This window comes from Trachemys scripta, chromosome 23 (genome assembly GCF_013100865.1).
Source record: "Trachemys scripta elegans isolate TJP31775 chromosome 23, CAS_Tse_1.0, whole genome shotgun sequence".
In the NCBI taxonomy this organism is placed as follows: domain Eukaryota; kingdom Metazoa; phylum Chordata; order Testudines; family Emydidae; genus Trachemys; species Trachemys scripta.
The window spans coordinates 8,467,762-8,483,398 of record NC_048320.1 but is presented as its reverse complement, the minus strand read 5'-3'; the positions used below and the strand labels follow the sequence as shown (position 1 = coordinate 8,483,398).

General features: G+C 50.2%; 1 protein-coding gene across 14 annotated transcripts in view; it reads left to right on the top strand.

Annotated features, from left to right (window-relative positions):
* MAPT (microtubule associated protein tau) overlaps positions 1 to 15,637 on the top strand; it is a 109,528-nt gene that overhangs the window by 56,798 nt on the left and 37,093 nt on the right. For all 14 annotated transcript variants that reach the window (XM_034755889.1, XM_034755894.1, XM_034755886.1 and 11 more), the window contains 2 exons: positions 2,912 to 2,998; positions 13,383 to 13,469. In XM_034755889.1, the coding sequence (XP_034611780.1) occupies positions 2,912 to 2,998; positions 13,383 to 13,469 (174 nt within the window). The remainder of the gene's footprint in view (positions 1 to 2,911; positions 2,999 to 13,382; positions 13,470 to 15,637) is intronic.

Below are 15,637 nucleotides of genomic sequence, written 5' to 3'. Positions count from 1 at the left end.
ATTCTAAGTGAGCTGGTAGGAATGCCGAGGGCACACTCTGACCGTTGAGGTGGGTCTGTTGCAGACAGAGGTGGACGAGCTGGTTTAAGTGAAAACAAGAATCTCCTTGCCTCTGAAAGTGAACTCTGACCCATTCTGCAGGTGTGAAATGACTTCACCAGATGATGTCCTCAACCCGTGGCCTATCAAGTGGGCCCTGCCTTTACCTTCAAGACATCCCACACCCAACCGCAGCTTGGTGGTGATAGTTGTCATTATAATTGAATGGTCAGTGGGGCCTAGTAAAGAGGGTGCCTGAGATGCCGGGGCCCCACTTTTGCCCATACAGAAGGGGAGGAAGGTTTTAGGCTTGTTCTGTCTCTGCCTCTATTCCCTCCACTCTCCAAAGAAACTACTCTGCTTACCAGAGGGGAAGAGGGAGGGGGCTTTCTGCTTGCATGTAAACATGTGAGGAGGTGGAGGTTGGGATGGGAAGGGAAGGCCTTCTCTCTCTCTCTCTCTCTCTCTCACACACACACACACACACACACACACACACACACACACAGAGAGTGTGAGTGGGTGGGTGGTCCCCTTTCCAGGGATCTGGTAGACGTTTTGGATATTTTAATGCATCTCATTGACAAAACTGCACCCACCTATTCACCTGCCCCTCCAGTCTCTAGGCTGAAGCTGGCACCTCATTTAGAGAGTGGAACTTACGACTTTCTGCCCTTTTGATTTGGCGAGAGAACCCTTTTACAATGGCTTTCAGTGGGCTAAAGGGTATAAGCCCCCTGTGTGTGCAAAGGATCAGATAGCGCTTTTGTCAGAGCCGTTTAAACTAGTAACTCTTGGTGTTGTCTTGTGAAGACTGGAAGAGCAATTTCCCCATTGCGTAGTGAGCGGTGTTTCCCTGAATGCTCTGCTTCATCTCTCTGGGGAGGTGATGCTAAGAGAAAAACATTGCAAAGCTGAGAGACGTATTTTACAAATAGACCACTTGGCTTGCGTTGGGGTCCAGGGCTCTGGGATGTCACCTGAGCAAGTGCTAATGGCAGGTCTGGATGTTGTAGGGTGCTGTTCCCAGGGGCCTCTGTTCATGTGTTGGAAATGGACACACATTTCTGATGTTAGTAGCATGCACGTGAATGGCATCATTTATCAGTGTATCTCGGAGGGCTTTACAGACATGAGGTGATGAATCCTCACCCCCTACTGTGAAATTAGTATTATCTCTCATATGTGGGGAGACTGAGGTTCAGGGTGGATAAATGCAGGCACAGACCTCGGAGGTCACACAGTGAATCATGGCAGGAGGAGAATCATCAACCATGAATGCCAGCCCCCCTGCTCTAACCACTAATCCCTACTCTCCCATCTCGACCTGGGAACCGCCCTTGACCGCCAGGCTTCCACCACTCTGCTCTAGCCACTTGTGCCTCCCCGTGTCTTTTTATGAATATTCACCGAGGGAAGGATGGACTACAGTATGTGTCAGATACAGGGGATGTCTGACTCACCAAAAATCCTTCCCTGCCCTCTGAGCATACCCAATACCCATACCTAATACCAGCCAGTGGGTTTTTCTTCTTTTGTCACAGCCTAATTTGCTGTCTCCGTTCCTTCGCTTTGCCCACCCCGACCCTCCTGCTTCTCCCCTACTGTCTGGGCTCATCTCTTTCCCTCCCTCCTCCCCCACCCCCCCACTACATACTGCCTGACCTGTGTTGCCTTCTCCCCACCCCTTGTCGTCTCACTAATACACAGATTCTCCCTATTTCCCCTGGACTCATTTGTCACTTTCCTAGTGACTGCGGTTGTAATAATGCAGCAGCATTCGTGTGCATTCTGTATTTACGAATCAGCTCAATTGATGATAAAAACAATGCTCCCCAAAGGTGCTGCCAGCAGACCGCTTCCTTCTCTTGGGTAGCGAGCCAGGACAACTGAGGGAAAAGCCGGGAATGTGGAGAAGTGGGGAAGTTTTCTCCAAAAGAGCTCCTCTCACCCCGTATTTTAGGCCTAAATTTTCACGAAGTCTTTCCCCACGTATTTAACCGTCCAGCTCACAGACCTGTGTAGTCATGGGGACTGATAGTACTAATACTCCATTAATGTGGAACGAGACAGGCAGATACCTGTCTTGTATCTGCCTCAGGTATAGTTTGCATCAGGCAAATGGGGTCCCAATGTTATGGACAGAGCCTGTGGCATATTCCAAGGACTGTTCTCCCTTCCAGGCCCCTCAAGGTTGGCCCCCTTCTCCAGTCAAATCAGCAACCTTCTGTCAATGCCATAGTTTCAATTCTCATGCACCAGAGTCCAAGAGACTTTGCTTGGGTTAGCTTGAATCATTCTTCGGAAATCAATTTCTCCAGTTCTCGTTATTTTATTTGCTGGAACTCCTTGCAAAGAGTGTCCCTGTCCTTTTTTCTTGTAACCCAGGCCCAACATAATAATCCATATGGAGCACTGAAGAATTCCTTGCAAGTGCTTTCCCTCTTTGCATTGATTTAAAAACATGAATAACAGAAGAAAATAAGGTATCAATGCAGCAGTCTGCTCTGAGAGAGCGCCTGTGCTGCACTGGAAACATCAATGTGAACTACAGTGACTCACTCAGATTGATGTAATCCGACATCTGTGGTCTCCAAGGAAAGGTTTTATTTATTTATTGATTGATTGATTGTGCTTTGCTGTTCCTAGATGTGCTCTGCATTGGATTGGTTGCTCAGCAAATTTTGCTGTTGGCTTTTTTTTCAGTGCTCTCACTGAATCTGTAACTGGCACTTTAACACTTGGTGAACATCTTACTGTAATTGTCAGCTACAGCTTTTCAGATAAGGAAATGGGGCTGGGCGGGGTTAATGGAACATCCCGCTAGACGTAGCCAAGGACCTGTTCTGAGTGCTCCATGTGTGTTTTCCAGGCTATCCCCTGCAGATACCAGTTGACGATGGATCAGATGAGCCCACTTCCGAGACCTCTGATGCGAAGAGCACCCCGACTATGGAAGGTGGGAGCTCTTTTGTTGTACTGCTTTCAAACCATAATGGCTGGTGCTGTTTCTAAGCATTGGTTAGAGATGCGCCAGACCATTTTCTGAAGGGGGTTCCTGAAGAGGCATGGCTGTCTTGTGTCTCTGTGCTGCCAGATAAATGCTCTTTGTTAGTTTGATAATCACGAAGGAGAATTGCACACACAGACACCCCTGGAGGATCAATTCCAGTTCCATTTCCTCCTTCAAGGATTGCACTCCCAAACCAGCGTGCCTATTGATGACTGATGAGTGTAGCCCATCCTGAGAGGGTAATTTACTGAACTGACTCGTGTCTGTAACTCCCTATTAATGTTAATGGGCATTAGCCAGCCTTCAGAAGCCATTATTAAACCGCTCACAAGGCAACACAAATTCTACCGTAGACACGCAGACTCCAAAAAAATCATTAGGAAAAATGTCTGAGTGTCCTAGTTGCCTTTCCCTGGTAAATGACCCTGTAGCCTGCCAGGAAGAGTTAGATTTACATCAAGCCAATGAATGTTCTCCGTTTCCAATAGATATTTACACAGAAATGTCAAGAATTGGACAAGAAACCAAGCAATGTTCCAAGCTGTCACACATCAGCTGGGTGTCTAGGCATTCGGTCCAAATCACCTCTCAGGCTAACAAAAGCTGGGTTGTTTCGGGAGTGTTCATATTAGAACTTTTGGTTGCAAGATGTGTCTCCGCTACTCCCAATGGGAGTTTGGTGCCAAAAGACCTTTAAAAATCTGGCCCACAGTCTTTAATATCCTACAGACATTTAAAGATTGCAGCATCAGTGGTGGTGGGGAAGCCTGCAGAGACCTTTCAACTTGAAATTCTGTTTATGGGAGGCTGCTTGGTCGAGTTACTAGAGCATGGGACTGAGCCATGAGACCTGGCTTTTAATCCTGACTCTGCCAGTGACTTTAGGAAATCAGTTAGTTTTCTATCTGTAAATGGGATAATATACTTTAAAAGGTGGGCATAGATCTTTGAGGTCTTTGGATGGGAGGTGCTGTGCAAAGGATTATTCATTACATAAGTTCCCTGCAGTTTATAGAGATTATTATTATTATTTTTTTTTTACTAGACCTTGACTGCAGAAGGCTGCTTGTTCAGCAGGGCGCCATTTCAGAATTTGGCAGGGGGGAGCAACTTTAACTGTGATTTCTGGGGCTACGTAGGCACTTGAAAACTCTAGTTTTTGGCAGATAACTTAGCAATTAGCTGACAGGAGCCCTGTACCTAATTCCTTTATAAAAGAGAGAAAATTAAATAAATATTAGGCCCACCAGCTCTAATAACAACACGTTCTGACATCTTGTGGCAAGTCACTTAAGGGACACTGCTTAGGTTTAAAATTTTCATGTATATTCTTACTTTATTGCTAATTTTGTGGAGAGAGAGACCCTGTCAGGACTCCTGGGTTCTACCCCAGCTCTGGGAGGCGAGCAGGGTCTAGTGGGTTACAGCGGGGAGCAGATACACCTGGGTTCTATATAAGAACATCAGAATGGCCATACTGGGTCAGACCAAAGGTCCATCTAGCCCAGTATCCTGTCTTCCAACAGTGGCCAATGCCAGGTGCTTCAGAGGGAATGAACAGAACAGGCAATCAAGTTGCCCTGTTGCCCACTCCCAGCTTCATGCAGAACATGGTGTTGGATCCCTGCCCACCCTGGCTAATAGCCGTTGCTGGACCTATCCTCCATGAACTTACCTAGTATAGTTATGGCCTTCACAACATTCTCTGGCAAAGAGTTCCACAGGTTGACTGTGAAGAAATACTTCTTTTTGTTTTAAATCTGCTGTCTATTAATTTCATTTGGTGACCTCGAGTTCTTGTGTTATGAGAAGGAATAAATAACACTTCTTCTTCGAGTGCTTGCTCATATCCATTCCATTAGGTGTGTGCGCGCCGCGTGCACGATCGTCGGAAGATTTTCTACCCTAGCAACACCGGCGGGTCGGCTGTGGAGCCCCCTAGAGTGGCGCCTTCATGGCGCTGAATAAATACCCCAGCCGACCCGGCGCCCCCTCAGTTCCTTCTTACCGCCCCTGACGGTCGTTGGAACTGTGGAGCGCGGCATAGCTGATCTCCACTCTCCCTAGCTTCGTTCGTTAGTAGTTATAGTTACAGTTCTAGTGTTAAATAGTTAAATAGTTAAAATAGTTTGTAAAAGTTGTTTAGTTGTTATACTAGTTCAGGGGATTAAGGGGGTCGTCTCCCCCTTTCTCCCCCGGCCGCGGGTCCGGGCTCATGCCCAAAGCTCCCGGCTTCAAGCAGTGCGCCTCCTGCGCTAAACATATGCCCACGAGCGACCCGCACGACTCCTGTCTGAAGTGCCTGGGAGAGTCCCATCAAACAGATAAGTGCAAGATCTGTAAGGCCTTCAGACCAAGGACCAAGAAGGAGCGGGACTTCCGGCTCCGGCAACTTCTGATGGAGGCGGCACTTAGTCCTGACGCTCCATCTACAAGTCAGGCCCCGGCACCTAGCGCCTCGGTGCGCAGTGCCCCGGCGGCACCGGCCACGACGACCACGCGAGTGGCGTCGGACAAGCCTCCCCGGCACCGGACCTTGTCGGCACCGCAAGCACAGCAAGTGCCTAGGTGCCGTTCATTATCCCCAGGGCATAAAAAAGCCCATAAGACGGGGGCCTCCGTGCCGAAGACGCCGGCTCCCCCAGTGCCGGGGGTAGAGCCGCGTCCGCCGGTGGAGCACCGGAAACAGGTGCCTCCAGCACCGTCGACTCCGGCGCCGAAGCCGTTGAGTCCGGTGCAGATAGCGTCTCTACCGAGACCGGCGGTTATACAGTGCCTCCCGTCGACTCCAGAGACCTTCGAGGCGGCAAGAGACTTAATAGCTCTCACAGAGCCGGCACCGCCCCAACCACCGGCACCGAAGGCACCGTTGACTCGCCCGGTACAGTCGAGGGGGAAACCTGCCTTGATGCGCCCTCCATCGCAAGGGCTGGAACCTCGGCACCGATCCAGGTCCCGAAGCAGGTCCCCACGCCGCTCGCAGTCCCGGCACCGAATATCGCCTCGGCACCGGTCGTACTCGCGGCCAAGATCTTCTTCGCGGCACCGCTCTACGTCTCGACACCGCTATGATCGTCGGCACCGATCAACGTCGAGACGTAGTTCTCGGCACCGCTACGGTCGACGCTCGACGTCGAGAGGCCGCTCCCGGCACCGGGCATACTCCAGGTCCTCGTCGAGGTCCAGATCTGACTCCCGGCACCGACGAGGTCATCGGCACCGGTCACGGTCCCGGCACCGATCGCCGGCACCGCGTAGAGATAGATCATCTCCGGACCGGCACCGTGCGGCACCGCAGCCCACGGGAATCGTCTCGACGCTCTCGGCACCGCCGTGGCCATCGAGATCGGTGTCCCACTCCTCGGAGGACCTCTCGAGATCGGCATATCCCCCTCAAGGGCAAGCCGAGGAACAGGACTTGGGCCATTGGCGGGAGATGACAGAGGACCATTCTCATGGCCCATCTCACTGGTCGTTCTGGACCCCGTGGGCGTACCATCAGGAGCAAGGGGCTCCAATACCCTCGACCTCTCGCTCGAGTCACTCCGTCAGAAGGGCCCCGGAGTCCACCATCTCTCGGCCTCCACCAGGGGACATGGAGGCTTCCGTGTCCGCACCGCCTGACGCCCTGGACCCAGGCGCAGGTGATGCTCCGGCCCAGGAACAGGGAGACCAGGACCAGCCCTTGGATCCTGTTCCACCGGAGGCATCTTCCTCTTCTTCGCCGGACGAGGCAGTGGCGGGCACATCGTGCACGGGCCCACCTCCAATAGATCTTCGGGCTCACCAGGATCTTCTGCGCAGGATGGCCCGTAATATGGACCTGCAGGCGGAGGAGGTAGTGGAGGTGCACGACCCGATAGTGAATATCCTCGGAGCGGATGCCCCATCGAGGGTAGCATTACCCCTGATCCGCACGATACAAACTAATGCGGATACGATATGGCAAACTCCTGCCTCTATCCCACCCACAGCGAGAGGGGTGGAAAGGAAATACTTTGTCCCGTCTAAGGACTACGGGTACTTGTATACCCACCCCCAACCGTGTTCACTGGTGGTGGCATCAGTGAACGCACGAGAGCGACACGGCCAGCAGGCTGCAGCGCCTAAATCAAAAGAGGCTAAGCGGCTCGATTTGTTTGGCCGTAAGGTTTACTCAGCCGGAGGGCTGCAACTTAGAGCGGCGAACCAACAGGCGCTACTGAGCCGCTACAATTTTAACTCCTGGAACTCTATGGGGAAGTTTAAGGAGTTGATTCCCCAAGAGTCCAGGGAAGAGTTTGGAGCCATGGTAGAGGAAGGTAAGAAGGTGGCTCGAACCTCCTTGCAGGCCTCCTTGGACATAGCAGACTCGGCTGCGCGGACCCTGGCTTCGGGTATCGCTATGCGGAGGATCTCCTGGCTTCAGGTTTCGGGTTTGCCTCCGGAGCTGCAGCAAACCCTACAGGATCTGCCCTTTGAGGGACATGGATTGTTCTCGGACAAGACGGACTCTCGCCTGCAGAGCCTCAAGGACTCGAGAACAATCATGCGCTCCCTCGGGATGCATGTTGTGGGCCCTCAGCGCAGGCCATTTAGGCCGCAGCCTCAGCGCTTCTACCCCCCCCCGCCTCGCCAGAGACAAGACTCGGCCCGGAGGCGAGGGCGAGGTGGTAGGAGAAGGTGGACCGGCCCTCAACCCGGCCAGAACCAAGGGCCACCTAGACCACCTTCAGGACCCAGGCAGAACTTTTGAAGGTGCGGTCGAGGACGGCGCCCCAGTCATCCACCAGGATCCAGCCCCCTACTTTCGGGATCGCCTCTCCCACTTCCACCGTGCCTGGTCCCTTATAACTTCGGACCGTTGGGTCCTCTGCACGGTGGAGAGGGGATATGCTATCCAGTTTTCTTCTATCCCCCCCCTCCCACCCCCCTTCCCCGTCCCTCTTCAGGGACCCTTCTCACGAGCAACTTCTTATACAGGAGGTTTCTACGCTCCTGGCCTTGGGGGCCATAGAGGAGGTTCCGATAGAGTTAAGGGGCAGGGGATTTTATTCCCGTTACTTCCTGATCCCCAAGTCCAAAGGAGGTCTGCGGCCCATCTTGGACTTGCGCGGACTCAACAAATTCGTAGTAAAGTTGAAGTTCCGCATGGTCTCTTTGGGGGCCATTATCCCTTCCCTCGATCCTGGAGACTGGTTCGCCGCCCTCGACATGAAAGACGCATACTTTCACATCACAATTTACCCACCTCACAGACGCTTCCTGCGATTCGTGGTAAACACGGTGCACTACCAGTTTGCAGTCCTTCCCTTCGGCCTATCCTCGGCCCCAAGAGTGTTCACGAAATGTATGGCTGTCGTGGCAGCGTACCTTCGTCGACAAGGGATACAGGTGTTCCCGTACCTAGACGACTGGCTGGTACGCGGTCGCACCAAGGAGCAAGTTCAAGCTCACGTCCACACAATAGTGCACACATTCAACGAGTTGGGCATCCTACTCAACAAGGACAAATCCACTCTAGAACCTACCCAGAGAATAGAATTCATCGGAGCAGTTCTCGACTCCAAACGTGCACAAGCCATCCTGCCAGACAACCGCTTTGGCACCATCACGAACCTCATTCAAGGGCTACAGGCCTTCTCAACTACCACGGTGAGGTCGTGCCTTACCCTGCTGGGTCACATGGCTTCCTGCACGTACGTAACCAGGCATGCCAGACTTCGGCTTCGCCCACTCCAGACCTGGGTGTCATCAATATACCGTCCACATCGGGACAGCCTGAACATGGTGGTCACGGTCCCGAACTCGGTCCTGGCCTCCCTCACCTGGTGGCTAGATCACAATGTGGTCTGCGAGGGGATGCCATTTCACGCCCCACAACCCTCTCTGCACCTGGTCACAGACGCTTCATCTCTGGGTTGGGGCGCCCATCTCAACGAACACCATACCCAGGGCCTGTGGACTGCACCCCAGCTAGCCCTGCATATCAATGTTCGGGAATTGATGGCGGTGCGCCTGGCGTGCCAGGCATTCCTCAATCTCCTACGTGGCCGCTGTGTGTTGGTTCTCATCGACAACACCACGGCCATGTTTTACATCAACAAGCAAGGAGGAGCACGTTCGTCAATTCTATGCCAAGAGGCCATTCGCCTGTGGGACTTCTGCATCGCCCACTCAATCCATCTCACGGCATCGTTCCTCCCTGGAGTCCAGAACACTCTAGCGGACCGACTCAGCAGGTCCTTCCAGACGCACGAGTGGTCTATCCGTCCGGACATCATACATTCCGTCTTCCAGAAGTGGGGGTTTCCCCAGATAGACCTGTTTGCATCCCGAGACAACAGGAAGTGCCACATGTTCTGCTCCCTACAAGGTCGAGCTCCGGGCTCCCTCTCGGATGCGTTTCTCCTTCCCTGGAAAGACCACCTGTTTTATGCCTTCCCTCCGTTTCCTCTGGTCCACAAGGTACTGCTCAAATTGCGCAGAGACCAGGCACAGGTAATTCTGATTGCTCCAGCGTGGCCGAGACAACATTGGTACACCACTCTGTTGGAGCTCTCGGTTCAGACACCGATCCCACTTCCATTATGTCCGGATCTCATATCTCAGGACCACGGTCGGCTGCGTCACCCCGACCTGCAATCACTCCACCTCACGGCGTGGCTGCTCCATGGTTCACCCAGGCAGAGCGGCAATGCTCGCACTCTGTCCAACAGATCCTGCTGAGCAGTAGGAAGCCCTCAACACGGACCACGTACCTGGCCAAGTGGAAACGGTTCTCCTGTTGGTGCGAACAACGAGCCACGTCCCCGTTGCAGGCACCCATTCCTCTCATATTGGAATATCTCCTCTCCCTAAAACAACAAGGGTTGGCGATATCTTCAATTAGAGTTCACCTGGCCGCTATATCGGCCTTTCACCCAGGGGAACTCGCGTCCTCGGTATTCTCTAACCCGATGGTCGTTAGATTCCTCAAGGGTTTAGACCGGACGTACCCACAACAGCGTCATCCCGTCCCGACGTGGGATCTCAATCTGGTTCTCTCCAAACTCACAGGTCCCCCGTTCGAGCCACTGGCCACCTGTTCACTTCTGTACCTATCCTGGAAGACAGCCTTCCTCGTAGCCATCACCTCAGCAAGGCGCGTTTCTGAACTCAGGGCGCTTACATCTGAGCCCCCTTACACAGTTTTTCATAAGGATAAAGTGCAGCTTCGTCCACATCCTGCCTTTCTCCCTAAGGTGGTTTCTACATTTCATATCAACCAGGACATATTTCTCCCGGTCTTTTATCCCAAACCACATGCCACTCGCCAGGATCAACGTTTGCATTCCCTGGACGTACGCAGGGCCCTGGCCTTCTATATTGACCGCACAAAGCACTTTAGAAAGACGACGCAACTCTTCGTTGCAGTGGCCGACCGAATGAAAGGCTCACCGGTCTCCTCACAACGCCTATCCTCCTGGATTACGTCTTGCATCCGGACTTGCTATGACCTGGCAGGTGTCTCAGCACCGCACCTCACCGCTCACTCCACGAGGGCCCAAGCCTCCTCGACTGCTTTCCTGGCGCAAGTTCCGATCCAGGACATTTGTAGAGCGGCAGTTTGGTCATCAGTCCACACGTTTACAGCTCACTATGCACTAGTGCAGCAGTCCAGGGACTATGCTGCTTTCGGATCAGCGGTTTTGCACACAGCAATGTCTCACTCCGACCCCACCACCTAAGTTGGGCTTGGGAGTCACCTAATGGAATGGATATGAGCAAGCACTCGAAGAAGAAAAGACGGTTACTCACCGTTGTAACTGTTGTTCTTCGAGATGTGTTGCTCATATCCATTCCAAACCTGCCCCCCGTCCCCACTGTCGGAGTAGCCGGCAAGAAGGAACTGAGGGGGCGCCGGGTCGGCTGGGGTATTTATTCAGCGCCATGAAGGCGCCACTCTAGGGGGCTCCACAGCCGACCCGCCGGTGTTGCTAGGGTAGAAAATCTTCCGACGATCGTGCACGCGGCGCGCACACACCTAATGGAATGGATATGAGCAACACATCTCGAAGAACAACAGTTACAACGGTGAGTAACCGTCTTTTCCTTGTTCAATTTTTCCACACCATCCTCCCTGAGTCATCTCTTTTCCAAACTGAAAAGTCCCAGTCTTTTTAATCTCTCCTTATACAGAAGGTGTTCTATACCCCTAATCATTTCTGTTGCCCTTCTTTGTATCTTTTCCAAATCCAATATATCTTTTTTGAGATGGGGGGACCACATCTGCACAAACTATTCAATATGTTGGCATACCATGGATTTATATAGAGGCAATATGATATTTTTCTCTTCTTATCAATCCCTTTCCTAATGATTCCCAATACTCTGTTCGCTTTTCTAATTGCCACTGCACATTGAGCGGATGTCTTCAGAGAACTCTCCACAATGATGCCAAGATCTTTCTTGAGTGGTAACAGCTAATTTAGACCCCATCATTTTTTATGTCTAGTTGGGATTCTGTTTTGCCAAGTGCATTACTTTGCATTTATCAACATTGAATTTCTTCTGCCATTTTGTTGCCCAGTCACCCAGTTTTGTGAGGTCCCTTTGTAGCTCTTAGCAGTCTGCTTGGGACTTAACTATCTTGAGTAATTTTGTATCATCTGTAAATTTTACCACTTCACTGTGTACCCCCTTTTCCAGATCATTTCTGAATATGTTGACCAGCACTGATCCCAGTACAGACCCTTGAGGACACCACTATTTACCTCTCACCTTTTATTCCTACCCTTTGTTTCCTATCTTTTAACTGAAGTGCGTGGCAGTACTTTCAGGATCATCTAACAATCCTTAATTTACTTTAATGACAAGCCTTTTGTTATCTTAATCACCCTGCCTCTGTTTATAAACAAACACCCTGCCCCAAAGGCTGTGCTGCTCCCAGCTTCCGAACTCATCACATATCACACTCCAGCTGTTGCAGTTAAGAGCTCTGTCTACAGCTAGGGTGAATAGATCTCCCCTACGAAACTTGGGGCAGGGACTAGAGCCCTCCCCTGCCCCCCTAAATGACGCCCCTGTTGTTCAGCCTGAACATTAGCAATCCCATAGTGCATGCTCCTGAAGGTCAAGGGTTTGCACCAAAGTACTTGGCCAAAATATTCCCCTTATCCTCCTATGTGGTGCCCTCCATCCCAGAAGTAGCTGCAATTCATTGGTGTGTTTGCTCCTTCATAAGCATACCTGGCAATACAATTTGGTATCTGTCAGAATGACAGCACATGGTTATATGTAAAATAAAATAGATACACGTGAAATAAAGCCTAATATGCTGATGTGGCATAATGCACGGGTCGGGTGGGTGGTGTGACTCCTGAGTGTATTATGTTGCCACATTTTTTACAGAGAACCTAATCTAGAGACATACTAATATTTGTAATTGGTGGCATTTTTATTCTGCTGCTTGTAATGCCTGGCTACCATGCATGCACCTATCACAAGCCTTGGAAGGAGAGGAAAATACTGATTTTCTTAGTTTCTAAGCTTTATCTAACAGACGCTTTATTCTGACCTGGGCTGTTGTACTTTTAAATGCTGATGTCTAGTGACCTGCCAGAGCTGTAGTCCATTGGAAATGAGAACTGCCAGCAGTCCATTGTGATAAAACTCTCATTCCCAGCCTGCGTATTTCAAGAGACGGGCCCGTAAAATTCCAGCTGGTCCGGGACTGGATGTTGCTATCCTGTGCATCAGGATAGTGTTGTCATAAGGAGGAAAACCTCATTTGGTCGGGGGGGAAAGAGACGCCAGAGGTTTGCCGTGTGCGGAATGTCCCAGCAGGGATGAATTAGTGGACACAGCCCAGCTGAGGGGGTTAATGAAAGATGCATGTATGTTATAATAAAACGTCCTGACTGGGCTGTGGTCACCAACTGAGCTCTGAGCATCACCTCTGTGCGGGCAGCATTGCTGAATGTGCAAACCAGGCATTCTCCGCCCTCCTGCTCTGGGCATATTTTAAAAAGACCGTGCTGGTAGCCAAACTATTTTATTTTTTGGATGGGTAAGTAATGCACGGAGGCATGCAGCTTGTGTGACAAAGGAGGTGATGGATGTACAGCGTGCCTAACAGATGGGCTCTCTGCGTGTGCATGCGCCGTGCTTGCGCTTTTGTTTCCCATGACAAGTATCAACTTTCATCCTGCTCAGGCGATAGGAAGGAGACCTGGTGAGCATTGAGGATGGTTTCCCTTCTGTGATGCATCCTTCAGTGCTATTTTTTTTTTTTTTTTTTTTTTAAAGCACTGACCTCCGAAGGGGTTTTGTTTCAGTCAGGCTGTGTGAAAGCTGCTTTGTTTTTCAGATGCCACAGCACCCTTAGTGGAGGAGAGAGCACATGAGGATCGGATTGCAGCCCGGCAGCATGTGGAGATACCCGAAGGAACCACAGGTGAGGCCTCTGCACGCCTTCTGGTGAACGAGGAAGGAGTTTCGAAGTGTGGCTGGCAGGGTTGGCAGTTTCCCGGGAAAAACTAGTTTAGCGCGGGGTGCTGGTAAATACTGGTTTAAACCAGGAAATTGGGGAAACAATTGCATCGGTGTCCAGCAAGTTCAGCAGGTGTAGAACGAATCTTTTCAAACTTTGGATACAGCCGTTCCAAACTGAATAATCTATCCACTGTTTCAAAGTTGGTCTTCTGCTACAGAATGCTGCCTGGTCAAATGGACCTGGACTGGTAGGTGGCAACTGCATGTTTCTGCATGTTTCTGATTGCTTAATGCTTCAAGCCTACAACTCTGCATTATTGTCACTCACATATAATCAGATGATTTCGACTTTTGTTTATACAATATTGATAAACCGAAATAAGTCGTAATGTGTGTAACTCCATTGAGAAAATAACCAACCAAAATGTATTGACATTCTGATGCTCAGTATTATAATGACATATATTGATATTACGACCAGTGCAGTTTTGCTTTTTATTTGTACAGCCCTAAATTCATCTCAAATCTACTACTTTGTGATCACAATTTGAATATGTAACTAAAACTCAGCGTAATGTGGTGTGCATTGACGAAAGAGTTTTTAAAATAGAAAATGCTTTAAACTGAGACTAAGTAGTATTTCCCAGGGCACTAAAAACCATGATTTTACCTGGTAAAAAAACACCTCTGTTAAATACCATGGCATCCCTGGTGGCTGGACAGTCTTTCTGGATGCTTATAGAGCAGGAATGGGCACTGGAGTTGCAGCTTAGTAGTCAAACTACAAACATCTCATAGGCTTGGGTAGGTTCCAATAAGCACACACACGTTTGCTCCTTTACCTTCTCCTACTTGAAAATCTGAACTGGTCAGGTCTGTCTCTTGTTCCCATCCTGGAGAGCAGCAGGATCTTTGGGGAAGACGTTGCAACCTTTTCTCCTCTCCTGGTTCAACAGCATCATCCTCTTTTTGTGTGGCACACCCATGAGTTCTGAAGGAACTCATGGATGAAGTGGCTGAGCTGGTAACAAAAGGATGCAGTCTCTCAGGTGACTATACCTGAGAATTGGTGGGGAGCCCCTGAAGGCACTAGGTTTGATCCTTGGAATTGCAGACTAGTGAGGTTTTCTTTGGTACCAGGTAAACTGGTTGAAAGGTGATTAAAAATAGAATTGATAAAAAACTTAGAGAAACACAGGAGAGAAGCAACCCAGCATGGCTGCTGTAGCAGAAAAGCATGCCTCTCTAGTCTACTAGAACTCTCTGAATGTCAGCAAAATAGCAGATGGACATAGTTTACTTGAACTGTCGAAATGCCTTTGTCAAAGGTCCTGTCTTCAGGCTTGACATGGGATGAGAGGTTAAAGTACTGTCATGGGTCCGAAATTAGTGACCCCCCCCCCAAAAGGTAGCAATAAATGGTTGGTTTTCAACATTGTAGAAGCTTAATGGGGGGTGCCCCCAGGTTGTGTGTTAGGATTGATGTGTAATATATTAACCATCGGGGAAAGGGGAGTGAGTAGTGAGCGGGCAACATTTTAAAAGGGTCAAAATTAAGTAGGTTAGTCAAGACTGAAAGAAGACTGAGCTAATCAAGTTAAGTGAATGGGCATCATGGAATGACAAATGGAATTCAGCATTGATAAATGCAAGGCAGTGCACCTCTGAAAATATAGGTCGAACTGTCCCTTGATGTTACTGGGTTGTAAGCGAATTGTAGCTCTTCAGGAAACAGACCTAGGCGTCATTCTGGACAGCATAAACCTCTGTGCAGCGTGCAGCAGCAGGGCAAAAAGTAAACAAGGTGTTATTTTTTGAGGATTTGTCCACATGGATCCCACTGTAGGTGCTCATACACCCCATGAATGAGAGATTGGAATATTTTGGTCAGCAGTGTCCTTTGGGGCCACGTATGTGCCCTGCATGATAAAATCATAGGATTAGAAGGGATCTTGAGAGGTCATCTTGTCCAGTCCCCTGCACTCATGGCAGGACTAAGTATTATCTAGACCATCCCTGACAGGTGTTTGTCCAACCTGCTCTTAAAAATCTCCGATGATGGAGATTCTGCAACCTCCCTAGGGAATTTATTTCAGTGCTTCACCACCCTGACAGTGAGGAAGTTTTTCC